Source organism: Seriola aureovittata, chromosome 18, assembly GCF_021018895.1.
Source record: "Seriola aureovittata isolate HTS-2021-v1 ecotype China chromosome 18, ASM2101889v1, whole genome shotgun sequence".
Lineage (NCBI taxonomy): Eukaryota > Metazoa > Chordata > Actinopteri > Carangiformes > Carangidae > Seriola > Seriola aureovittata.
The window spans coordinates 14014690-14042051 of NC_079381.1; the positions used below are offsets into that span (position 1 = coordinate 14014690).

The window sequence follows — 27362 nt, forward strand, 5'->3', positions numbered from 1 at the left end:
CTCAGACGATATACACATAATAGAGGTAGAAAAACAAAACAAAACATGATCCTGTGAAACAACATGACACAAATCGTGAGCCTCCAGAACACAACCACATGTATTCACAGACACAGACACTCAGCCACCTACAAAGCTGAGGTAATGAACATGGGTATCATGTGGTGTGGTCTGCTCCAGCCGTGGCCACATTGAAAGACCCTGGGGGCCTGCGGGCCATCATGTCTCACTTCAGTGAGGTCAAAGCACCTTCAACTCTGACGTGTTCAAATGCACAAATTATGACTCTGTCAAATCCAGAAAATTATGAATTAGGTATTTCCTTTGCCTCATTTTGCGTCTCTGGTATGTCCAGGATTGGCTTTGAATGCTGGGAAGTTACATTCAGGCTGATAAAAGGGATGAAGCACACTGTAGATAAAAGCCAAGCCCTGTTAATCCTTTAATAGACTCAAATCTGAAACTGACAAGTAGTAACAGTTCATTTATTTATTTATTTATTTTTTTTAATACACCTAGAGGCGGAACTGGGTGGAGGATTGTGCCAAATCTGGCCCCATTTAATACATTACTGTCTTGTATGATATGGAAAATGGTTTTACTTTGATGTACAAGAATGTTTACAGGAATAACACTGTATATATAAAATATTCACCTCTTTCAGAATTTGTTAAACATATCTGAAATAGTTAAACCCAAGATCCTCATTAACAGCTCTTATGCCCCATATAGATACGGATACACTCCAACTAGTGTTGGAATTAGTTGTTGTCTTTGTATCTGAATGCCAGGTTGACTCCATAACAAACGGGCATGAGACTGTATGAGACATTTAGGCTTTCCTGAAAATGAGAAAGTGGATACACTGGCCAAAGAAGCATTTACATGGAAATATACAGAAGAAGGGAACACTTTACTTCAAAAGACAATAAGAAAGGAAACTGAATCAAGTGTGGCAACAATACCTGGATCAAGAAGCAAAGGGGATACATTTGTATACAACTCAAAATAGAGATGGTATGATACTAAACAGGGGAAGAAATGGGAAAAGGGAAGGAGTAGTGACCATTGAGAGAAGGACACTAAACTAAAAAACAAATAAATAAAATAAAACAAAAAAGTATACTTCACCAGGTTTTGTGAACTATGTCAGAAATCTGAAACCAGAGCATGTACGTGAAGCAGGCTGGAAATGAACTATCCAGCAGAGACTGTCACAATTACAATAACAGAAAATAGGACTGTCTGAAACTATAATAAAAAGTACCTTGGAGTGTGGAGGTAGCAGGAAGAACAGGACTTCTTACAACAGTAGAAAGCAGACAGTGAGGGGATATGAGACCAGCAGGGGGCAGTAATGCAACTACAAAAGGATGCCAGCTAGTGTAAAACATCAAAGAAGAAGAGGAAGACCCAAATTCAAATGCAGCAAACAAACTACAAACTTACTTCCCATGTAAGTTGCTGCCTTGAGCAAATCCCTCCTGTCCCGGTGAAGCCCTCTGCTTTCAGTAAGATGCAAACTCTCTCATGACATCTAGCTGGCATGAAAGTGAAAGTTTTGTAATGTCTACTGGTTGATACTGGGGCCTGTTGTTGGTGGAGTTTGTGAGTTACACTGGTTATAAAACATCACACATATTTTTGGATCTTCTTATTCAGATTTGGACTTTAACATCTTTATTTAATCATTTTTTCTGAGTATATCTTACCTTTCCTCTCTGCTGCATTTGATTAGCTTCAGTTTTGCACAGTTTTTTTTCCAAACCGAACAAAGTCAAGTTGACTTCCTTATTTGGGCTGTTCCTGGAGGAGTGTACCAAGTGTTGGATAGGTACAGGGGGGGTTGGGATGTCTTTTAAGAAAATTGCAGTTTTTGAGCATTTCTTTTGGTAAGTTAAAAATGTTTGAGATGTTAACTAAGATTTTTTTACTGTTAAATTATGATATTTATGTATTTAGGAACAAATACATGACTTTTATGACTTAATTGATTTGTAAACTGGTGTTTCCTGTTGTGGGTGGAGCTATGGGATTTGAAAGTAGGAGTTTGGAGCCTTTTTTTGTAGTGCTGGCAGAAGAACAGGCCGGAGTTATTGTCACCTGCAGAAAGCTTAAAAGGCCACAGACAAGTGCAGACTTTTATTTCCCATTTTCTTATCTGGGAGACTTTTGTTTCCTCAAGCGCTTTTCACCAAATATACAGTTTCAATTTCACTGCTGAAAAGTCCTTTTTGTGCTTTCACTGCTTGACCAATGAGACACCTGCTGCAGGTAATTTGTTGGAAAATACCATCTAAGTTGACCATAAACAACACAATAAATATAAACACAGCTGATGCATCATCTTAGATTACTATATATTTCCATTTGCTCTTGTGGAAAAATGGCAGAAAACAAACAAACAAGGCTTTCTGGTACAACTGAGTCTTTCCCTCCAGGTGGTTTGGAAGTTGCTGGGGCTTCAGGTGTTCACTAGGGGCACCTGCTGGTCGAAATGATTTACAACAGGGAAGTGTAAGAAGGCTGTTTAGGCTGTGTTTCGGTGTGTACAGTATTTGAGCCAATTAAGCTGTTTAAATTCATCTGTTTATGCATAAAATTGTATGATGCATATTCAACATGAAAAGAACCTAGTATTGATGGAGAAATATCCCTTCTGACATGCAGTGTCCCGTGGGGAAGAAGCAGTGTCACACAGCACACAGAGGATTTGGAGGCTGGCAGCGGATTAACACCTGATGTCATGGAGGTAAGACAATGAAAACATGATGTTATTATTTCCAAATATGTGTATACACATAACTGACAGTGCTATGTTTAGGACTGATAGCTGAAGACAAGCCTGTTTTTGAGTATTTTGCTCAAAAACAACAGGCTTTGTTATGGCAAAAGGTTTCCATGCTGCTGGCATCAATAGTGCGTGTTAGCCTTGTTTGCAGCATTGTTAAGTGGATTGCAATTGTGGTTAGTCGGTTGGTTCACCACACTGATCCAGACTGAAATATCTTAACTATCAGGTGGATTAGCCATGGCATTGGGTCATCTGTGGTGCCATTGCCTGGCTTTTCCACCAATGACTATCAAGAGTTTTTACTAATCCTATAAAATATCTAAATAACTACTGGTTTAAAAAAAAAAAAAAAAAATTGGGAAAGATATCAATGATTTCCGGATGATCACTACTTCTGACTTTGGTGATAACCTGGCATTTCTTAGTCTGCCACCCTGAGGCTGATGTTTGTTCTTTTGTTTCATCATTTATGATTTCTTTGAGGGGTGATGGATGGGTATTGACATATAACGTGATATTTGTGTGATGTTAGCTAATGCTGGAAAAACTGCTACGCACAGTAGCTCTAGAATTGCTTTAGCTGTTTGGACAGTTGTGGTTGTGTCTATTCTGTGCTGAGGCTGAAGCATTTTTGTACCAATTGCAAGAATTCCTGAATCGGACAAAGGTCTGTTTGAGGTATATTGTATTGTACATCGCATAAAATGGCCTCAGAGAGCAGCTGCAACACTAGGCGTGAATTGGTTTATGGTCGTGTTCCAGAAACCTACAGAGTGAAATTGTGTGGATTCAGGCGACAACCTGGAGGAATCATACCTGGATTTCTACAGGAAACAGGAAGTAGCACAGGACTGCGGTGCCTGTGAATTCCTGTGAATTCTTGCACATACCAAGAAATAAAAAGATCATATTTTACGGTGCTGTATTTTATGGTTGCATGAAACAATCCCAAAATTTGCGACAGTTACGAGGTGGCTCATAGTGGTAGGACCAGTGAAGTGGTTGGAAAAAGGAGGCCAGATGATGAAAGGAGTGAGGAGAGCAGAGCCTGGTGTGCACTGCCTGAGCAGAGCGGTTTTCAGACTCGCTAGACCTGGCAAGGCGCTTCCAGTTGTCCATCAGGACGTCCTGCCAGCAAAATGGCAGAGGTCTGTTTCCTGTTTCCTGTTATAAAGTTGGGCATAAAAAGAGCAGTTGCCCAAAGTTTGATTACAGGCGTAGTCTCTAGCTGACATGGTTGAAATGGTAGCTGTGGGGAAGTGTTGCTGATGACCAACCGCAACCACCCAGTCGTATAACCAACACTGCTGGGGGGGCGGGGGTGGGGGTGGGGGTGGGGGTGGGGGGTGGGTTCAGGTAAGGCCTGAATCCTTTCTTCATGCTGTTGTTCGCCTGTGGACATTCAGTGTATGGTGTGGCCTGTCAGTAGCTGGTATAAGGCTTAGTTGTTATTAAATCCTTTAGCTCTAACAGCAAATCATTTTACCAGTAGTACCTGTGACTATATGACATGAATGGATCTCAGTTTAAACAGGTGGCATCCCATAATGTCTTGGCTTTTTTAGGTTAGTGATAAACCTAAATTAGATACTGAGTAACACAAAAACTAAACTAGCTGAGCAAGAATTAGTTCATTTGACAACCTCGTCACTGGAGGGCGGGAGAATATGTTTGTTATCTTTTAAAATGATTCGCCCCACTTATGATTCTGCAGCATGATCTAGAATTGTGTCATTTGTTCTGCTGAGTTTGAGCTTGAACTGGAGCAACTGGAGATATTTTAGGCTGAATAAGACATTTAACTCACGCTCTTCTATTTAATTGCTTGTCTGTTTTATTTCGCCATATTTTTAAATTCACTTCCTGCAACAGCAATGTCGAGACCTCTAATGCAGATAGGCTAACAGACAATATGGCAACCCACACATGCAAATACTGCGACGTATGTACTGAGGCACAAACTGGGGATGACAAACGGCTGGGAAGGTATAGGCAGCTGATCTGGGCTGAGTGAAGGATTAAACAGACGTGTGCAGTACAGGGCAGAACACAAGGGACACCTAGTGGACAGGTGAGGAATGTGCAAATCAGAAAATTGTAGAAACGCATAGAAAGAAAAGAATCCAGAGCGTGGTGGTCAGGACACAGCAGCTGTCAGGACAATGCTGTTGATAATCTAGCCACAAAAACATCAGTAACATAATAACATAGAAAAAAAATCACATCATCACATCGCAAAGAAAGACAAAACAAAACAACGCTTGAATCTACAAAGCAAAAATCACATTTCACAAGAGGACAGAGGGCGTTTTGAAAAATAAACACAAAAGAAAATACTATGTGATGAAAATCAACAAAATAGAAAAGAATTCTGCAAATTAACAAGTTAAGAAACAAGGTTACTTTATGAAACAAAGATTGCTTGTTTTTCTTCATTGCTCCCTTTATTCGCAGTTGTTCTGCTCTTTGTCCTATGTGCATTGTTCCAGCAGCGTTTTCCAGGATTTATTATGTTGTAATTTGGAGGCAATTGTGAAACCAACAGAGGTTGAAACATGCATCACTTTGCTTCTCCCGGCCATGTGCCTGTATCATGGTATTAGTGTTCCAAGTATCAAATGATATAAATCAGCAGGTATTTCCCCTGTGATGTGGGTTTCAGTGATGAGCCCGGCAGCCATCCCTCCTCTATGACGGCTCTCCCAGAATGTGAGGCAACAACTGTGGTTTCCACTCTATCTCTTAATGTCATATGAAGGGGGAGACTGCGGTTGTTCTCTAACCCACATAAAGCACTCGAATGATGCCAGAGCGAATAGATCTTAAACCTGCAGTAATGTATTTTTGGCCACTTGGGGGCAGCAGATACAGGTTATGAACACTGACCTATCATCACCTTTTTTTATTTATTTTTTTAAAGTTTGTATGTCAAACTTGATAGCAAACAGTTGGTAGTTTGCACATCCAGCAGTTACAGAGAAACATTATCATTCGTTATTGGTGAATGTGAAGTCAATATTGATTGTCTTTTAGTTCTGTGTTTTGGTTTGCAGTCATGTGATCCAGTGTTAAAAATATAGATTACAGCTGCTTTAAACTGCTGTTAATCTAGGAGATTGTATGTTCTGCTGTGTTATAATCCTTTTCTTTCCATTCCCCACCCACCGTCACTTCCTGGTCATGTCTGGCTAGGGGTGTCATCCATCTTGGATGCGGGGTTATGTTGTGATGGTTATGTCTAGTGAGCTATTTTGCCTTCACACTTGTTTGTGTTTGTCTTACCCTTTGTCATGGCTTCGCAACTACACTTAACCAGTGAGTGTGTCTCTCGTGATTCACTGCACTGCTGGACAGAGCCGTGTGGTGGAGGCCTATAGAGGGCTCCACCTGTGTTCAGAAGTGACCGCTGTGCATTTTCCCTTAAGTCCTTTCTGTAGATCGATGATGGATGAGAGTGTTTAAAGTAACCAGTAGAAAGAGGAGCTCCTGGAAATGTGATATCAATTTACAAAGACAGAATGACCAAAGCTGCTGTTATACATCCAAATACAGTAAACGCAGAAAAATGTGTTTGTGTGTGTTGCTGCGTTACCCATAAGAAGACCACCATGTGTGAATGTATCTATGTGTGTGTGTGTGTGTGTGTGTGTGTGTGTGTGTGTGTGTGTGTATGTGTGTATGTATATATATATATATATATATATATATATTATAATCTGTGCAATGCATCTGTATTCTTTGAATAGAGGCACATGTAAATATGAGTTTGAATCCACTGGTCTGCTGGTGCGTGCGTCTGTCTGTGTGTTTGCGGTGAGCCTTCCTTCTAATCTGCCAGCCATGCGGTTGTGTATGAAGTGCCGCTGATGGTGGAGACTATTAGGCCTGTGAAGGGAGAGTTGGCCGTCTTCTCCCATTCCCCACAGCTCATTTAAACTTCCAGCTGATGGTTGAGATTAAACGTCTTCTCTTACTAGGAGGGATTCTGTGGTTGGAGCTGGGCGGCTATTTAAGAAACTCGAATGAGTGAAAAGCATGTAAAGAACCCATTTAGCATAAGACAACGGAGTAGCAGTGGGTTTGCATGTTCAAACAATGTAACGTGCCTCACGCGACATGCCACACATGTTCCCTGGTTTTTCTTATACATCTGGCAGTCTGATTTTAGGGTTTGCAAATGTCAAGTAAACATGTGTATGATGTTGTTGAAAAGTTCTTTATAGAATTGAGGAGAAGTTTGTCTCCTTCATAATTATATTATTTCTAAATCATTTCTTTATATTCTTGTTGGTCGTTTTTCCCGAGAACATGTTCGTAAATTACTTTATTTTTGAAGAGTTTATTGGAAAGAGTCTGACGTGATCCTCTTTTATATGAGGAATGGATTGTTTTGTTAGTTGCTTTGATCTTCATTGCTTTAGTTTGGTTTCTATTACACACTGTAAATGGAGAAAAAACAGGTTAACAATTAACTACACATCTGACAGATCCATCAGATATTTAGAAGAATTTCCTTTGGAAGTTTATATTTAATTCTTTCCGTTATTTTACAGAACGATACATTTTCTGACACAGGACCTTGTACCTTTTTAAAAAAAAAAAAAAAAAAGAAAATTGAAATAATAATAATTAAAGTAAATAAGCAGAAGAATACACATTTCTCAAAGGGAGGCATTTGCAGCATACCAGTAATATAACAATGGCATTTTCAGTGACACCCCATACCAGAATTTTGTTACTACAACTCTCCTCACTCAGTTACACATGAGTCCAGCTTTATATAAGATCGTCCATTTTCAGTTGTAGACTTGCAGTCGTTTGTTCCAGTATGTAGACCTGCTTCAGTCTCTGCACTCACTGAGTTACGGTTGCTGGTTTTGTATCTTTCTAATTCACTGTTATCATTGGCATCCGCAGTATAAAACTCTGATCTGTGTCATGCATCCCTCTACGTAACAAAAATACAAAAAACAATGGGTGTAGGGGGACTTCCACTTCTAAAATACTGTCTATTTCTTCTTAAACACTTTTCCAGAACCCGTGAATCATTGGGAGGTCCTTACAGGAAATTTTCTACATCAAAATTCCAGTATGATAAGGATCCGAACAAAACGTCATGAGGCTGTGTGTTTTGTTCAGATTGTGTATGCTCAGATGTTTGCTCAGAAAGTCACGTTTACATATTTTATTACTTAGATTAAGCAATTAACTAAAACCATAACTGACTGTTTTGAATATTCACGGTACGTGATCATATTGATCAAATCAGTGGTGGGTAAGTCAGTTGCTTTAAATGTGGACACTAAAGACAAAACTGCCTGTATTTATCCTAGTGAGTTAGCTGGTTAGAAACCTTATTAACCTTGTTGTGGAAAATACTTTGAGTTCATAACAGAGTGAAACGCAATGCGGGACAATGGACAATATAGAGCAGGCTTTTGCTAAGCGTATTGATATATATTTGGCAGTTTTAAGCAGTACTTCTTGATTAGCATCTGTGTTTTTGCAGCCTTGGACTGAGGACTGAAGGATAATTATTCCGAGAAAAGGATGACATGAATCGGCCCGAGAGAGCTGCACGGAACCCATGAAGTGCCATTATGAAAAAGTAAATCTGTGGACAGACTACAGACGAATAATTTTGCATGTAATTCCAATTTTGAGTAGAAATTATATCATTTGGCACAGCTGGGGCGGGGGGGAAAGTTACCCACTACATTTTGTAACATGATGCAGACTACTGATTTGACAAAGGGACTCCTGTGCTATCATGTACTTGAGCAAGCCATAGCACACCTCGACAGCTGCAGGGCAGCTCACTATGACTGGGTAGAATTAGGGCTGACAGCAACAGAAATGGGGAACATTTCATTGACTGACAGGTAGGCATTTCGGTGAGCTGCAAACGCCTCAGAACAATGTAACTTTAGCCTCAGATGTGATATTTTGAGCTGCACCTTCTCAAAACACCAAAGTCTGACGTGCTCCTCCTGGGCTTGTTTCATTTTAAAAACCAACAATCACACAGGCAGAGATCAGGCTTTCATCCCACAACCCTCAAGTTTCGTTATCACCCTCCGTTTGATGTTGCTGTAAAGTCCCGGCACACAGGCCGTCCTGTTTTTTTTTTTTTTTTCTTTTTTTTTTCTCTTCAGGCAACACCTTACATAAGTGCACACTGAACACCTTGAATATCTCATACATCTCGGTTATCGTTCTGCACTGTTGGATGTCATTGTCGGCTTTTTTTAATGTTTTGGAAAGAGAGTATCAAAAATGAACATGTGTAATGCTGCTGTTGTCTGCAGATTCAGTTGTAGCTCACTTACAAATGAAATGATTGAATTTCTCCCAAATCCTCACCAAATTAATTTCTAAGAGATTTTTTTTATATGCACATTAAAATATAGTGGCTTATTGAAACTTCTTAAGTGAAACCACAGTTCAGAGACACAATAATCATAGTGCAAAATAGTGAGTATACTAAAAATGTATAACAGAAGTGTTAAAGTGAATCATCCTTTATTTAATGTCAGTAAATGAGTTTGTAAATTTGGATTTGCCATAACAATTAAAACCTTGCTGCTAAATTTAGAATATCTTGAGTTTGGCATATGCATGCATACTTCAGTGAGTTTGACCCAGTAACTTTTTCTTTCTTTCTTTTATTCTTTTTCTTTTATTTATTTATTTTTTAAAATATTAATAATATCAACAGTAAATGAGCTTTAATCAGTTACACCTTTGAACTCGACCTGTCTACCTGTGAAGCGCTGTCCCACCACACCTGCATGTGTTATAAACTGTGACCCTCCACTGTCTTTTGTAAGGTGATCCCAACTTTTCACAGTGGTGATCAAAAAAAGAAAAAAGGAAAAAAAAAAAAGACAAAGACAAATGTTAATAAATCAGGCACCAGTACATCACTGCTCCTCTGGTTCAGTGTCAGACAAATAATAATCTGATGTCCCTGTTTAATCAAACTCAATTTCAGCTCCTGAAAAACTTGTTTCAATACAGAGTTTTTTCTGTAGTGATGTTGTCTGGACACTAGAGTGTGCTGCCAGATCATGAAAGGACAAGCTGCCACAATTAATCACATAAGTTAGGTGAATAATTTTCATTGCTTGAAGGTTTTGGGACATAACCTTCCAGCACAAACATGATTCAGATAGAAAAATAAAATCCACTGATGCCTCCATGTAAAGGAAAATGAATAGAACCAATAACATGACCACTCTTGACCTGTCTGCCTGTCTGGATATTTCTTCCTCTTTTGGTTGGCATCGTCTGCAAGAGCTTTCCTTTTTTTTCCTCTAGCATGGCATGAGATTGCAGAATTCATACAGTTGTTCATAGTCATTTCTCCCACAGCCCTTTTTGAGGTGCATGAACTCAAAGATGGTCTCTTTACTTGGAGCCGCAGAAGGTGGTCACTAATGGGAACAGAAAAAAGCAGAGATGATTGTTTTAAAGTTAAAACTGTTCATTCAGATGAATAAACCAAATGTGCACATGTAATGTTTGTAAACTACAGGAAATAAACAGTGTAGTGAAGTATCCCTCAGAGCAAACTGTGCTAATTATTTATAGTAGAGCAGTTTAATCATTTTAGAAAAAGACCAGTGGGACTATTTTAAATATGTTGTAGAATTGGATCAGATAACGTACAATACAAATTGTATGGGCCACTTTTTTTTTTTTTTCCTAACAATGAAAAGTGTGCATTTATTTTTAGGTCTACTTATAAATGCTTGTGGAAGGGTGTGTCTGAAAGAGCAGGAAGTTGTTCTCAGCAAGCAAGTGCATAAATCAAAGCAGACGCCCTGTTTTGTCATGCTTATGCGTAAGTAAAAAATAATCTACCAGCAATATAATAAACATGCTTTGTGGCTTTACCACAGTTTGATTATGTAGTGAGCAATACATTGTTAACAGACTGCTGCTGCTCTGAAAAGAGGACTGACACACCTGCAGAGTTTTTCATTCATAACATAAAAAACTTAATGCTGTATTTGTCGTCTAACCATAGAGGCTAAGCTACACATACATAGACTCACCTGCAGCCCGCAGTTTAATCTGTGATCTACTCGACAACCTCTCAACTCGTGTTGAAACATATTCTTGGAATGCAACTGGATGATGCAGAAAACATCTGCAACATTAACGCTAGATGCAAGTATTTATACGTTCAGCTTCACTCAACTTAAATGTTCAATTGTTATATGATTGGGATAAAATAGATCTTTTGGTGATGGATTCTGTTTCTGCCAGTTTGCCATGCAGTCTGCTCTCTACTTTAAAAAAACAATTACTGTTTATCAAGGTAGCAATAAGAAGTCGTGCTCTACAAGTTGCATGTTGTAAACAGTGTTTACCATCAGTGTTTATGAACAACTGTTGACAACTGAGTTTCTTCTCTGTTGAATTAGAACTTTTTCTAAGCTGCATTATTTTTCCCCCTGTTCCTCCAGTGTCAGTATTTCCTGTTTCATTCTGTTTGATTGTAATTATTTTATAGACTTCATATTTTAACTCAACATACGTATATAGAATAGTTTTAAAACATATTTAGACACAAAACACTGAAACTTTTTGAAGAAGTATGATGACACTGCTGCTGAAATGTCTTTTTTAAATATAGCCTACAATTTTTTTTTTTTTTTTTTTTTTTTTTTTTTATAATGTACACAAAATAACAAGGGAGTTATGGTTATTTGCCCCCTTTTTCATCGGATGAATATCAGAATCCGTTAAGAAAATTACAACAAATAACTAACCCAGTCAAATTCAAAGTCGGCAACGGGCCACAGTGAAGTTTGAAAGAGGGGAACAAAGTTTTTTTTGTTTTGTATTTTTTCCTCCGCTCGCTCATGGTTCACTGCCACTAGATGGCGCGTCTGACCTGTGCCATGCACCCGAGTGAGTCAAAGTATCCTGTTAGACAGACCGGGTCAACCCAACATTTAAAACCCCACTCTCCTGAGTATTAGGTCAATGCAGGAGACACTGACAACCATCACCAAACTAGTTATTAATTGAGGCTGCAGGCTTTGTCAAAAAAATAAATAAAAATGATGATCTTTAATTCGGTCTGACTCGCCTGCTGACTGCATGGTGGAGGACAGGGTCAAAACTATGGGGGGGGGGGGGGAACCCAAATATAAATACCCAATAGAAACACAGAACTGTAGCAAGTTCAGGCCGTAATGAACAGACACTCTCTCGTGCAGGTGCGCAGATGATTTTATGACAGCAGGTAGTAGGTTATAGGTCTTCAAATTTACTGTTTCCTTGATTTATTGTTATAGCCTATAATATCATAATTGGTCACCTATACACTGAAAAAATATGTGGCAACGTGTTAGAGCAGGTGCTGTAACAAAATGACAATGGATGCGCGTGTTGCATTTTGTTCTTAACTGAATGGTATCATTGAGTTTCTTCTTCTTTGTCTTCTTATTCATATTTCATAACTTCTATCAGTGAAATCTATATGGCTCATTATCTGGGATCTGACCATTAAGCGCAGTCGCACTGATTTTAATGCAGATGTGTTTCCGTTTTTATTTTATTTTACCTGAACAGAACGGAACAGACACATGACTCGTTTCTTCATTTAGCTTTGAACTGCAGCACATGAGGATCATTTACAGTAGCTGTGTGACCGCGTCAGACTGTCTCCATCACTGCAGTTCTCACCCAGGATTTGTCCTTTTGCTTTTGTTTGGCTGTGCGGTTAATAAACCGGGCGCTGTAACCGCTTGGGGGCGTCGTATCTCGGTCCGATTACAGACGCATTGTCGCCTTCCGTGCAATAAAACGGAAGATATGAACCATCGAAGGCGCCAGGTGAGCAATAAGACAGAGCAATTGAGACAGCATGTGTCATGTTTACACCTACTCCCCAGCGCCAGGCCGGCTACACATTAACCAGACAATATACAAATAAAGATATGGTGTTGATAAACTCATGACTCGAGGTGCAATAGAGAGGGTAATCAAGGGATGACATAGCCTTTCCAGATTTCTCTCTGGCGGCGGAGACGCACGCACCTCTTCAGTGGACGGTGAAGGCCCGTCCGTGGGGTCAGATTTCGAAAACGTGATGCACGAGGGGAATTGTCACGTTTGGTGACTCCAACTTACTATTTGGAAGAAAAAAAAAATCACATAAAATAAAACAAATAAAAATATTGGCCACATTACCTCCATATGTAGTTTATATATATATATATATATATATATATATATATATATATATATATAATATATATATATATATATATATAACTTCCAATAAATTTCAGGATTTTTAATCTTTTCTATCTCTATCTTATTATACGAGATGTATCTTACCTTGCAACTGACGCCAATGAGACCAATAAATGATTTGAAAAAACAAACAAAAAAAGAACCACTCAGTTATAAGCTATAGCGCGTGGGCTCTTGTCCAGGTAGGAATCCCAGGTATAGGTCTCTGGGGTGGAGAGGGCCTTTGGGGTCTTTCACTCTCTGAACACAGCGTGGACACGTAGTTTACTGAGGTGGAGTACAGGTCTAAGTGGGCAAAGAGACGTCTCTCACCTCCAGGCAAACAGGAACTGTGGCCAACGCTGGCCAGAGGTTTTTTTTTTTTTTACAAGATGTAAGGTTAGCCTCGTTCAGTGTCAGCCTTAAATCAGCTCATTTAATATGGTAAAAGTGACAGATTCTGTCGTCAGAATTAGCTCCCATCTATAACGGGGATCAAGCGAGGGACACACACTAAGAAAGGGCATTTCAATATTTTATTGAAACTTTCAAGAACACGATGTTGATGTTGTAAACTAGACATAACTCCAATACAACATAACCCACTGACAACTTAAGAAACACAAAAGAAACCTTCATATTTTTCGATTATGCGGCACTTTTATGATCAGGTTCGCAACATAGGCCTATTTTTTTTTATTAACACCAGAAAAATAGTCCACTTTTGTCACACTTCAACGACACCTCTTTTTGCTCTTCTTAAAAATAAAAAAAAGAAAATAAAAAAAAAGAAAAGAGAAAAAGAATATCTTTTTCAAGCCATTGGTGCAGTGCGTTGTCGCTTTTTCATTCGTTTTAAACAGTAGCACTTCACACACGGGGACAACAAGTGAAAATACAATGGCACATGAGTGTGAATAACTATCGGTGGATATTTGGGGAGGAATAAAGTCCATATTTTAAGAAGGGGGGGGGTATAAATGTAGATGGCAACAAAAGGATAATAGCCCACAAACTATCTTTACACAGGTATATCGACAATAAATTAAGAACAGATCCCTAGAAACAAACTACTCCGTTGTATTTACACGCAATAACAATATGAAATAATTACATAAATATTTTATATATCCCTATGTACACCTATAATCAATACTACCTTTCTTTTTTTTTTTTTTTAGTATTTACTTGAAATTTCTGCTTCCCTTTGCCTGTTGGACATTTGGGCTAAATTGCGCATGCTTGGGCCATGGATCTGTCCCAGAGCACCAGTCCTACTCTGATTTTAAAATGGCATGAAGATAAACAAATTTTGTTTTTTAAAAAAAAAAAAAAAGAAAAAAAAGAAAAAAAAAGGTAAGCTAATTAAAGGGAGTGTGTTAATTATACTCAAAACAAGATTATTTTCCACACTTTAAGTTTCAATTTTTAGTGTTTAAAATAACATTCGTTGGGGTTTTAGGGGGGCATGCAACATTTGGCCGATCTATCAATTGATAGTGTAGAACAAAAAAATACAGCAGTCTTTTTTTTTTTCTTTTTAAAGGTAGATTAAACGGTAGTGAATTCAAATAAGTCAAATCAATTCAGAGTGCATATTAAAACACATTTCTCCTCGTGTACAATAAAGTTAGGAGACAGGACACAGCAGCAACTTCTCCTAAATCTGTAAGTCACACCCATGCCAACGTTTTCAGTTTCAATACTTGTACGGTATTCAAATGACAGGATAAAAGTGTTGTTTAATTTAACAAAAAGAGAGAGACAGAGGAAAAAATAAAGAAAAACATATACATATCAGATGTGTATTAACCAAAGTGCATTTCAGAAACTAAAACGTCCAACAGTTCATGGTTTTTTTTTTTGTAGTTTTTTTTCTCTTTTTAAAACCTGCATGAATCTACAAGAGTATCTTCCTACTGTTAATGTCTTCCTCAACACTTCACTTTTCATGACAACAACGAAACGAGAAGCAGGTGTTGTGTTTTTTTTAAGAAAAAAAAAGAAAAAAAACAACTCCTAGGGGGACCCGCTCCGTGGCCTGTCCTGATTTGAGTCCAGTCCACTGACCAGGCGCTGGATGCTCTGCAGCTCGTTGGCCGCGTCCTTCTCCGTGCAAGTTTTTGGGGACATGGAAACCGAGCCGGAGGATATGGTGGACGAGTGGCTGGTCACCTCCGATGTGGAATCCAGGGTGACAGCAGACACTGGGCTGGCTGGGACGATGCCGTCCCCTTTCAGCTCGCTCCCGCTGCCGGCCATGGAGGGCATGGCGGTGGTGAGCAGGGTGCTGTCCGGTACCGTCATGGGGAGGGAGTAAGGGCTGTACCTGAGTCGGGGGCGCACTGCGTTCAGGAAGGGGTGTCGGTGCACCGACGAGGAAGCGGCGGACGAGGCCGCCGCGGCTGCTGCCATGTACGTGTAGGGATAGGGGAACAAACCGCCAAACGGAGACATGGCGATGCCCTGTGGAGAAATGGAGAAGCTGAGTGTGAGCCACAGGACTGGCGTTATAGGCACCTAATGCTATCACACAGCTGCAGACACTTCGGTGTGCTATTAAAAACGCACAGGAAAGGGAGAAATATAGGGGTTATGCATGGTGATGAACAGTTCTACCTAACCCCTGCATGGTGGAGCAAATGCGTGAAAAGCCTCAAAATGCTTCAGGCATTCCTTGTGCTTTACTTTCACTGTCCTCAGTAAAGATTTTTGTCATACATAATAGGGTTAGTAATGCATCGTTACAAAGCTAAAGGCACTGTCTGACACTTGGGCAATACAGTCTCAGTCTGTCGTTTCTTCAAATGCTTCTATTCACACAGGTTTTTATCCACCTCCACCCCTCCACCCCCCCCCCCCCCCACACACACACACCCCCACTAATCTGGTCCTAACAAAATATTCTGCTGCAAAACTTTACCACCCGGCATGTAAACAGCTTTGGTGCTTGTTCAAGAATTTGCAATGCAAATAAAAATTCCTAATATGCTGCAATCAAACAAGAGACGCTGCAGCTGTAACACTTGTTTTTACAATAAATGGAAAAAGACAAATTTGTTGTCTATTAAAACATAATGTTGTTTCCCTCTCTGAGCCAATGAGGCATTTTAATACTCGCCATTGTGGCTCTGAAACGCACTTAATGAGCTCAAATCAAAAAGGCTGCCTGACACCTCGAGCTGTTTGCAAGGTGGTCTCTGTCTGTCTGTCTGTCTGTTTTCCTTAACGAGTGTTCGTCAGGCTAATATCTGTAACAACAATGCCAGGGTGGAAGAGAAAGGTAACATAACGCGTTCTCTAATAGCTTAGTCAGCCAAAAATGTTGCTGTCCAACTTCACTCTGAATGCTGGCCCATTTGGCAGTAACACAAAATAAACAAACGCACACTCTCTCTTTCTTTCTCACACTTATGTTTAAAAAACACAAATAAAGGAGATGGGGAGACAAATAAAGGCATTTCTACATCAGACATAGACCTACTAAATCTGGCATATAGGCCTCCACTCAGTCTGCTCAATAACCCAACGTGCTCTACGCAAAGCTGCGTGTAGGCCTAAACCCAAGAAAACAGGTTTTACCTGTGATGCCAAGACATGTTGCTGCAGATGAAAGGGCAGGCCTGGTGCTCCCGTCAAGCTTTGCGGTGATGATGCCATGCTAGTTGTGTCCATGGTGTTCACCCCTCCCGCGGACACAGCTGCCAATAGGGGTCCCATGCCCGCGGCCATGTTTGAGAATGCACCTCCCATGTTGAACTGACTGGGGTGCAAGAGAAACGGATGCGCGCTCCCTAAGTGATTGAAAAACTGTTGTCCTGTTAGACCTGTTGGAAATCCAAAATTATGCAAGTGGCTGTGGCCTATGTGCGCGCTGTCAGTCTGAACAGTCAAAGGCATGAAACTGTCCTTGCTTATTGACCTGCACTCGTCCGTTTTGGGCTGGTCCAGGCTCGGGCTCTTGACGTCTTCTCCAGAGCGGGTGGTGCTGGAGATGACGGTGATTGGGCTCTGCCGCGAGTCTGCCTGGCTTTTCTCAGTCCTAGGGCCGCTGTCGCGGATCCTGCTGGTAGAGTCACTGTTACTAAAGGGATGCCCCTTAGCTGGGCTCGCCTCATGATCCTTTCCGTCCTCCGTGGTCGTGGAAATCTTGCTGGAGTCCGGACCATCTTTGATGTGTCCATCTTTGCTCTCATCGTCGCTGTCCTCATCGCTATCGCAGAAATCTGCACAAGTAGGAGGAGGAGGAGAATATCAGTTGTCTTTCTGCACATTGGTGAATCATGAAAACAATAACTCCCTTTATCAGCCATGTTGCAGTTGACTCCCAAAGGTGGAAGAAGAAATAGACCTGCAGGGCGCTCTTTGGTGACTGGCATGAACTGGGTCAAAAAAATAAAACGTCCAGCCTATAACGTTTATTTCCCATTGTTTCCAGTTCTACTTGGGAGCGTACACATTAACACATGGCAGTAGTTTTTTTTTTTTTTTTTTTAATTAATTTTTGTGTAGGGTTTTTCCCTAAAATGAATTGAAGCAGACTGATATTTAGCTTATGGACAGATAATCGTCTCATCACTAGGCATATTCATTTTCCGTGGTGTTTTATTTAATGTCCATAAGACAGTCAATGCAAATGACTGCTCTATCAATTTCCCCCACTGTGCATGGACTGAAGAAGAGTGATCAGCTAATATTAAAAGCTGTTCATTGGCTGCAACTACTTTACATTCATAAACGTTCCTTTCATTCTGCACATTACACATAGGCTGCCTCGTAAAAATACTTGCCACAATAGAAATTTTACGACCTCTACACACACACACACACACACACACACACACACACACACACACACGGCTTGTGTGACTGACTGTGGGGTCCGTCAGCCTACCTTTCAGGTGTGGGGGGCCCACGGTAGACACGGCAGGGGACGAGGCCTGGCCGAAGCACTTAAAGGAAGCCTGCTCTCCAGAGGAGTCGTCTGAAGCCCCGTTCTCCTTTTTCTGCTGCTCCTCGTATGAACGCATGGATTGCAGAGCCAGCTGTTTCCTGTGCGGGAGTACTCAGGTTATTATAGGTGGTGGCCACAGCTCTCGGGTCAGAAAACAATATCTAGCTACAGCTAGGATGAATGGTGCGGAAGCTTATTTAGGCTGGAGAGCTGAAACGGTGAAAGCCCCTGACTGCAGGACTGACTCACCTATGCGGCGGGTGAGGATATGAAATCCATTACAGTGCCATTGCTTTAGCAGGCCCATATATCTGTATCTATCTTGGCATGTCACATTATCCATTTACCAAGCGTAATGACATTTAAAAAAAAAAAAAAGTTAAGGTTCTGGCAAAATGTGTAATTTAAATTACTGATCATAAAGTCAAATGAAAGCTGTTTCATATACCATAAGTACTAGGCTATTACAGTGAACTCCAGCCTATTACAGTATTTGATTAGAAACTGATTAGATCCAGGCTCCCTGCTGGTTAATCCACCATGATCACTCTCTATCCGCATTCAAAACCCTCAAGACCTCTGAAGTTTATTTGTTATTATTATTAATATTAATATTATTATTATTTGCAATGCACTTTCCCCTCCATCTCACCTCTTTTCCCGTCTCCCATTGCCCGTGTCACGGAATCCTTTGGCAAATGGATTATGGTCAATTTTCAGCTGGGTTATCTGAAAAGAAAATTACAATGCAAATATTAACAAATGAAATTTTCACTTTCCTGTAGAGTTCTCATTCAGTGTGTCTTTTTGCTGCAGTTACAGGTAAAGCCCCAGAGTTGGGACTAGTTTTTGCAAGTTTCCACTACATCAGTATCACTGTCTCAAGAGGATAAGGCTACAGCAGTAACATGGTTTAACATATAAAGAACACAGGAACACAGAGAGCGCACGCGGCCTCGTTTTGGCACGATTTTTTTTCCATGAGAGTGAAATATGCTGCGTTTTCTTTCTTTTCTTTTTTCTTTTTCGGATAAACGTTACTCCCACACCACTTCCTCTCCGGCAGTCTTACCACTGCACAGGGGAGGAGGGGGTGGTGGTGGTGGTGGTGGTGCCATCGTTTCCCAACGATATCAAAGAGCTGAGAAGATGATTTTCATTATTTTTATGTCTTACAGAGAATAAAATGTTACCATGCAGCGCAGTCTGACACACCCCCCCTCCTTTTTTCTTTTTCTCCACTCAACCGCACAATGTTGCCCCTCTTCTTTTTCTCATTTCTCAACCCCTAACCCTTTTAGCTTTACACACACACACACACACACACACACACACACACACACACACACAACACACACACACACACACACACACACACACACACACACACACACGTGCACACACACAGAGAAAGAGAGAGAGTAAGGGAGAGCGAGAGTCTGGATCTGTGCCAAATCCTTTCCACGTGATTAAATATAACCTGTATAACATTCCTCAGAATTATTAATTTCATACCACAGGCTGGTGAATATGGCACCCACTCGCCACCCCCCCCCCACACCCCCTCAAACACACACACTCACACACACTATGATACACCACTCACACAGGCTCAAACAAATATGACATCTTTCATATTTTATAACAACAAAATGGCGCAGAGCATGAAAGGCAGAGAGGGGAGAAGGGTCTGACAGGGCAATCGGCACAACAAGTTGTAATTTTTTTTTTTTTTTTTTTTTTTTAAAGAAAGTAGTGAACATGTATCGTTAAGCCTGTGGGCATGTAATTGTCCTTACCTTGTCATTTTGATAAGCGGTCACGGCAATGAAATCCGTTTCAGGAAAAACATAAGTCCTGAAGGTGCTGTACGGGAGTTTGAGAATGTCGTTGGCCCTCACAATGTGAAACCGAGGCTGATATTTGTGCATCGAGTTAAGAATGGTCTGAAACACACAACCACAAAAGAAGAAGAAGGGAAAAAAATATTAGCGCAATATTTATGTTACAGTGAGTGTTGTGTGATCGTTGTTAAGAGAATACACCCGTACATTAGGCATTTTCTTAAAATGTTAACTTGAATTATTCATCACAAGGCAAATCATAGGAGGAATTAAATGTAATAAATAATTCTGTATTTAAAAAATGTAATTTTAAAAATCTTGTGGAGGATTTATTTTTTATTTTTTTGGATCAGTTTAATAAAACGTTTACACTTTAAGGCTGGATCTAGGGGAAATCTAATATAGCTTAATATATTCAATTCTAAAAAAAAATCAAAATCCCAGGAAAGACTATTGAAATTTTTAAATACTTTTTTAAATACTCTATCTTGATCAGGTCTTCCTAAAAAAAAAAAATCTTAATAATAAATCTTCAATCTCATGGGACTTCCTATGCTTAAATAAAATGATTTGCACATAAAATCACATCCAAAATGATTAACACGTGTGTGTATTAAAAAGTTGATAAATAGGAAAATTGACATACATGAGTTGAACTTACAAATCCATGCTTGTCGGAGATGTTGTTTGTCAGCTTGAGTTTGTGAAAATTGACGACTTTTGACATCCACTGTTCACCAGTAGCCGGACTGTCCGGGTGAATGTACATCCTCTTTGGCATTTCGGGGTCGGCCTTCCCTGCCACCATCCAGCGGGAGTTATGAAATTTGTACCTGCAGTCGTCGGCTGCAACTATATCCATCAAGAGAATGTATTTGGCCTTCTTGTCCAGACCAGTGCACCTCACTTTGAACGGGGGAAACATCCGCCTGTGACGGAGGAAAACAAACGATGAGCACTGGTGCTGGTGGCCAACACAACTAATGTTCAACAAAAAATATTTGTAACATTTTTAGACAGGCATGAATATATATTTTTCGTCTTAAAGCGTGCTGTATCCGTTTTGATAAGTTCACTGATGCAGCCAATAGCCTGCTCTTCATTTATCTGCTGAAGATAAGTCAGCCGAAGAAGAGTGTATGAAGAATTTGAGTAAACTCTATAGAAATGTCTTCCTCCTCTGCCTCATCCTCAATTAGGATATAAGACAACATGTTAAGGCTATATGCATGGTGTCTTGATATTTAATGCCTTGAAGGCCTACACACATATACACACACACACACTAACACACACACACACACACACACACACACACACACACACACACACAGCAGCCATCTTTGTATACTGTCACTGTGGTGATGACGAAAATAATTTAGTCACAGCTCCACACTCTCAGATGGATTAACCCGTCAAACGTAAAGTTCTGACAAAACCGGGCATGAAAATTAACAAACAAAGCCTCAGCAAGACACATTTGTATATCTGGGAATTTGCATAGAGGTCCACGAAGGTGCTGCTGTAATTTGAGGCTTCATATTAACAACACAGCAGCTACAAATCTAATCCGTTTAAAAAAAATAAGAAAATCTATTTTGCAAAATAATAGGAGACCTAACGACTGATTTCCCATCATTACAGACCGTGTCTGTGCTCTGACTTTGCAGCCCTGTCTGAACACACAGGAACTCCCAGCTCTAATCTAATTTCTTTTCTTTTTTTTTCTATCAAGCTACAAATATATGTCTGGGCTACAGACAATTTTTAGGACATGTTTTTATGTTGCAGTGCAGGCATATCATCGTGCAATAAAATTCACACATGCGTAACAGTTGTTGGACAATTATGCTGCAGTGGAAGTTCAACTCATTCAAATTAAACTAAGAGCAAGGCTCGAGAGCGTTACAGGAAATAAAGATGTTATCCAGATGAACTACAGCGATACAGCTATGTCCAAGTGGCGTGTGTGTAAATAAATGACTATGTATCTATCCATATGAACAACAGGCTTCTCCTTATTGGATGAAATATTATATTTTTGGGATGAACACACAACAAAAATCTATTTCACCTTCCGGATTTTGTGATCACCATCTCGGTGCCTCTCTTGTGGAAGAGTTCCCAAAGCTCCTTGGCTTCCAGGTGAACTTTGGGGTCGTCCTCCACCTCCTCCTCAGGCTCCAGAGTCTTGAGAGGCCTGAGGTGGGCGGCCGCAGCTTGATGCCCCAGTGAGGAGAAGTGGAGGCCGGTCTCCGCGGCTCCCATTAGCTGGTCCATGATCGGCTTTCCCAGGGCGCCTGGCAGAGAGAGGGAGCCGCTGGGAGGGAGAGCCAGCGCCGGGAAGAAAGGAGGCTGGTGACCCAGCATTGCACTCATGGCAAATTCCGGACCCCGGTGAGGTATAAACGGATGATATGCCATACTTGATCCCTGTATGACTGGATCTCTCATCAGGAAGTTCATCCAAGTGCAGGCAATAAATGTAGACGACTGGTTTGGATGTGAAACAATAATTTTAACAACAGTGAAGCCTGCGCACGAGAGGAGCAAATGAAGACAAAATAAAAATAAAAAAAAAAGAGGAAGAAAAAGTAAATCTGAAGTTGGAAAGCTTTGGAAATTCCTCTTTCAACTCTGTAGAAATAAGCATCCACTTTTCTTTCACGGGGCACTGGGGAATCTCTACAGTCCTTTGCTGAATTTAGATCAAAACTCTGCACAGGGAAATGTGAAAACGTTCTCCATTAATCTTCAGGAGTGCTGCGAGAGCGATTTTCTTCAGAAGTTGACGCGCATCGGACACCTCTCTGTGTCTCGCTGGCTTGCGGACATTAGTCGAATTAAACCAACTCGGGTGAGTCACTTAATTGACTGCAGCGCATTCTTTCTCTTCTGCTTGCTGTTTACAATATCGGCATTCCTGTTAAAATGCGTTCCTTCTTATTGGCTTCAGTCCTGCAGCGAGAGCGACGTGTTGAAATATTTCGATAGCGCCGAATAATCCCCCTGCCTTTACTTGCTCCGGACATGCACCCTCACACGCACACACACACTTTATTCCTCCTCTCTCTTTCGCGCACACACACATTTCAGAGAAAGACGTGTGCAGAGAAAGGAGTCCGCTGACGGCCAGAGAGAGAGAGAGAGAGGGAGAAAGGGAGAGAGAGAGAGAGGTGGTAAGGTCCCAGCTCCGTGATTTTCCTAGCGCCTCTGTGGCCCATAGGGCTTCATACAGTATGGATGTGCCGCATGTTACGAGTAGCAGCGCTCCGTTTGATTGGCTCTTTGACGCTTTCGGACCAATTGTGTGGCTGCGGGGGCGTGGTTTTAACAGGTCGGGTGGAGGGGACAGACTTCAGACTTATAAAAAGGTGTTTGGAAACTCAAAAGGGCTTTGCCGTGAAACACCACCCTGCCTGAGTCAGTGTTGTGTGAATATGTCAACATCGTTATGGAAGTTGCGCTATCGGTCGGTCTGTGAGCCCCGGCGAAGGGGAGAGAGAGAGCAGACAAGCCAAGCCGGAGAACCGGCTCGCTTTGTCGGCGAGATGTTGTGATCTGTTGCGCTGTTGACTTCCTCCTCCTGTCCCACAGCACATTCGTACTGTCACACTTTTGAATGTCGCGAATACGATTTTATTTCATTTATGATATTTATTTTTATGATTAAAGTGTTCAATTCGCGGTCTGCTGATTTTCTTTTTCTCCCAGAGATTTAACAGCGCCGAAAATCAGCCGAGAACATTTCCTGTAACATCCTCCTTTGAAATCATAGCTCAGAAAATCTGACCGGATGACGGGATGAGGCGCTCGATGATAAATTCATGTAATGTTAATAACAATGTTATGACGCCACTGAAACGCCCAACGATTGTTAATTGTGATATTTATAGCCCATTGGTTTATTGAATTTCTTTTGAGAATGATTACGGATGTGAAGTGTATTTATGAATTTTCTTGCATCCTGTTGTCATCTGGGATATTTAGGCAGATAAACTCTGCTCTCGTAGCTCTTCATCCACTTTTCCTGTCCTGCCTAAATTTGCATTTGAGTCAGTGTGAGTGAAGTCTGTTGTGAATATTGTGTGGGGAAGTGGAACTTGATGAAAGATGAGGAGCTGATGAAGCCTTTTGGACGACTGAGCTGTGAAACCATCTTCAGCTGTGGTGGAAGATTATTTTTAGTTGGACTTGATCATGCGTTTTATAAGTTAAATTTGAATTAAAAAGCCCGACCATCACACACCATCATCACAAGGGCAGACTCTGTGAGGATGTGTTCACTGTTATTTATTTCTATTTATTATTATTTTTTTTATTATCAGTTGTTGTATCAAAACGTCTATGTTTTCAATCAAACCAGTCAATTCTGTAGTTAAATATAGCACGCTTTCCCGGCACAATAACTGCCTCTGGGAAACAATTCAATTTTAGTCTCGGACTACAGAGTGACAGTTGCACAGGCTGCGCCGAGTACAATAGGTGTTATTGGTAATACAAGGCTAATTTTGTATTTGTATCCGAGCCTGCGTTTTCACTCTTATGAAGTGGACTATTGTCATACTCAGTTTTCTTATTCCTGTTCTAACACTGAATCCTCTGCAGGTCTGGGCTACAGGCAGTTGCATCATTATTAAGGTGAAGCGGCGGATTTGAATAAAGGCGTATAGACGTTACAATTACAGCTAAAACATATTGGAAGTGCAGTGTCTGAATTGGCTATGGGCTGAAATAATATTGTTTCACTGCAAAGGCTCTAAAAAAAAAAAAAAAGAAAAGAGAAAAGAAAAGCCAGACTAGAGCTCTCTCAAATGCTATTTAACCACAAATTCGCAAGTAAACTAGAGAGCCGTGGCCGGCCAGCCACCTTGGATAAACATTGACCATCAATTCTCAGTCAATTGTCTGTCTCCCTCGATCCAGGCGGGGACCAGAGCCGTGGTGGATCTCAAAGTCCATGCAGATCCCATCCTTACAAAAGAAGCAATAGGCCTAACATGTATTTTTATTTATTTATTTTGCATCACTTGTCCAATATTAATGCATCAGCAAAGTGGTTAAAATGCTAATCTATTCTTTTTGATATCTGTGATATTAAAAGGTGTCAAGTGCTTCTTGCGACATGTTTAGAGGAGTAGTGTTTTGAATCCTGGAACTTGAAATAGTCAGTTCAGGGCTCATGTTGGGAGCCTCTGGAAGCATTGTGCTTCAATACTCTTGCATGCAAATAACCTGTTGGCAAGAGACCACTGCTGATATGTGATGTAGGTTTTGTTGATTGTAGCTCAATCATTGTCTATCATGATGTGAGTTACAGTATGTCTGCCACAGTGCCCGCTTCGTCTTGGCTAAATGGGAAGGTGTTGTGTCGGAAAACACCTGTGTGTGTGTGTGTGTGTGTGTGTCAATATGTGTGCATGTGTGTGTGTCAATATGTGTGTGCGTGTGTGTAAAGTGGAGTGGTCAGCATGCACATACAGTATATTCCCCAGGGGAAATACACAAAGATATTCAGCTTATGTGTTGCATGTTATTGATTTTGCTAGAGAAAACAAATGTGATAGCTGTTGATAAGCCTCAGCAGCAGCATGTGACTGAATGCCGGTAGCTAAACCTTTTACATGTGTAGCCCCCCCCCCCCCCCCCCCCCCCCCCCACACACACACACACACACACACACACAAAATGAAGGTGCTTCTTTCCACCCAGCCTATACGTGGGGCCTTCCATCCTTCTCTTTGTGTGACTGAGGTCAGGTCTGTGGCAATTACTGGGGCTTATTCTTCTTTAAACACTCACCCCCATTAGCAGCACATTTCAATTTAGCGGAAGGTGTCATCAAATAGGAAGCAGTGTTGACACGGCAGCAGCCTTTCAGTCTATGTGGCCAAGCTGGCTTCATTAGCTAAGCAAGTAGAGAATGGTCAATACGCTATATAAACTTTTACAGGGTTAGGGCTCTCAGGGACTCCAAGAGGCTATAAAAAGGTCTGAGCTGACACTACTGATTGATGAAGCCAACTTTGTCAGCGCTTCCCTTTTATACATCTACAGAGATCATGCATATCAAAATCAAAAGGGGCAGTATATTTGACTGGACAGGCTCTAAAATTTCTCACTCCACGTGGGTGGGTGATTTCTGACAGTACTGGGGAACAGCTTGCGTTTTAAACCTGTCTGACATGTTAAAACGTCACGCAGTACAGTCCGCACAATTTCCAGGAGTTCGACTCGAAGAATGTGCTATAAGATATTAGCATTTAAGCATTTTTTGGGAATTTCCTTACTACTATTTACCCCCTTTCCTAACTTTCCAATATTATCAATGAAGGAAAAACTGCATTAAGGTCATGGGTTATGAAGCCTCAACGCCCTGACTACACACAACAGCCATACTGTGTTGGTTCATTAAGCAAAGCTTCAAAGACATTCCTGGAATTGATCACGGAGCTGCAAGTGATGTAATGTATGCTGTCCTGTTTATTTGCAGATTGTTAATGATAAGCAAGGACAGACTCGGTGGCACCGCTCCTGAATGGAGGAGATTGTCTGGTGAGAGTCATCAACCCTAACACGACATGATAGGGAAAGGAAACATCACAAGATTAGTATATTCAACTACTATAATGACTCCAAACTTCATTATGGGCATCTCGACATAAAGTGGGGGGTGGGGGGGTGTCCAATTGACAGGGTAATGACTTTCTAAATGTGAACCATTTACCTCAAGATTTAGGTGGGGCTAGGATTGATCCGCTGAGGCTACATTGCCTCCGAACGGGTGCAGATTGTAGAATGCACTTTTCGGAATCACACGCATGTTTTAGTCAATTGCCTGGAAGAATGATAAACCTCTACCTGTTGATGAATTGTCCGCGTCAGGCATTTTTAGTCAACTCAACCCTTGCTCTCATCAATTCTTGCACCGGCAAGTTATAGGTATTGATGAAAAACAATTTTAGTTAATTAGGGGATGTGCTTATTGATGGCAGCCCATTGACTACAGATTGACAAGGAAAATGGTTAGTGGGCAGGGGAGACGTTTGCTCCCTTGGTTGAGGTTGTTCATCAGCGGCGTGACGCGAGCTCATGACTTTAACTTAGTACCACATAGTTAAAGAGGAGGCAGTTCAAATGTGGAAAAATGGCATTTTTGGCTTTTGATCCATTTTCTACATAAGGCGATATTGATGCTAAAATGGGCAGAGAGAGACCTGACACAGAGTTTGAAGAACAAGCTGATTCATTCATAAAACGATCAGAAATCAAACCTGAACTGTGACTAAATGTAAAATAATTTTTACGTCTCCACAGCCTGAATATGAAGATTACATGCAATTATATATAGTATTTTATAAACTCATATTTAGGTCAGAAATCATAAGTTCGTTTTGCCTATAAATGAATTTACATCACATTGTCAGGCCAGATGCCCACTAAACACCTGCTTAATTGTTCCTATTCACGTAAAACAAGCTATGCTCATTATCGCCTGTTGCTCTAGAATAGAGTA

General features: G+C 40.8%; 1 protein-coding gene and 1 long non-coding RNA gene across 5 annotated transcripts in view; one reads left to right on the plus strand and one right to left on the minus strand.

Moving 5' to 3' along the window:
* Positions 1-13570: 13570 nt before the first annotated feature.
* On the minus strand, positions 13571-23044 carry tbx3a (T-box transcription factor 3a). Of its 2 annotated transcripts, none has more exons than XM_056404234.1 (7): positions 21921-23044; positions 20508-20775; positions 19802-19948; positions 18655-18731; positions 17943-18100; positions 16631-17274; positions 13571-15514 (listed from the first exon to the last, which is right to left on the minus strand). In XM_056404234.1, the coding sequence occupies exons 1-7, from the start codon at positions 22310-22312 to the stop codon at positions 15068-15070; spliced, it is 2133 nt and encodes a 710-aa protein (XP_056260209.1). In that variant the 5' UTR covers positions 22313-23044; the 3' UTR covers positions 13571-15067. The 2 variants fall into 2 exon arrangements, with proteins under 2 accessions (XP_056260209.1, XP_056260207.1); XM_056404232.1 differs by having other exon boundaries at positions 20493-20775.
* LOC130186906 (uncharacterized) overlaps positions 22580-27362 on the plus strand; it is a 137065-nt gene continuing 132282 nt past the window's right edge. For all 3 annotated transcript variants that reach the window (XR_008830357.1, XR_008830358.1, XR_008830359.1), the window contains exon 1: positions 22580-22703. This is a non-coding gene — a long non-coding RNA (uncharacterized LOC130186906). The remainder of the gene's footprint in view (positions 22704-27362) is intronic.

Bases quoted from the DNA above. Each gene is read 5' to 3' on its own strand.
- tbx3a (XM_056404232.1), bottom strand. From the start codon at position 22,312: ATGAACTTCCTGATGAGAGATCCAGTCATACAGGGATCAAGTATGGCA. The intron at 18,732-19,801 runs GTAAGGACAATT...TTTTCTTTTCAG, and splicing joins CCGCTTATCAAAATGACAAG to ATAACCCAGCTGAAAATTGA. The intron at 18,101-18,654 runs GTGAGATGGAGG...ACTCCCGCACAG, and splicing joins AATGGGAGACGGGAAAAGAG to GAAACAGCTGGCTCTGCAAT.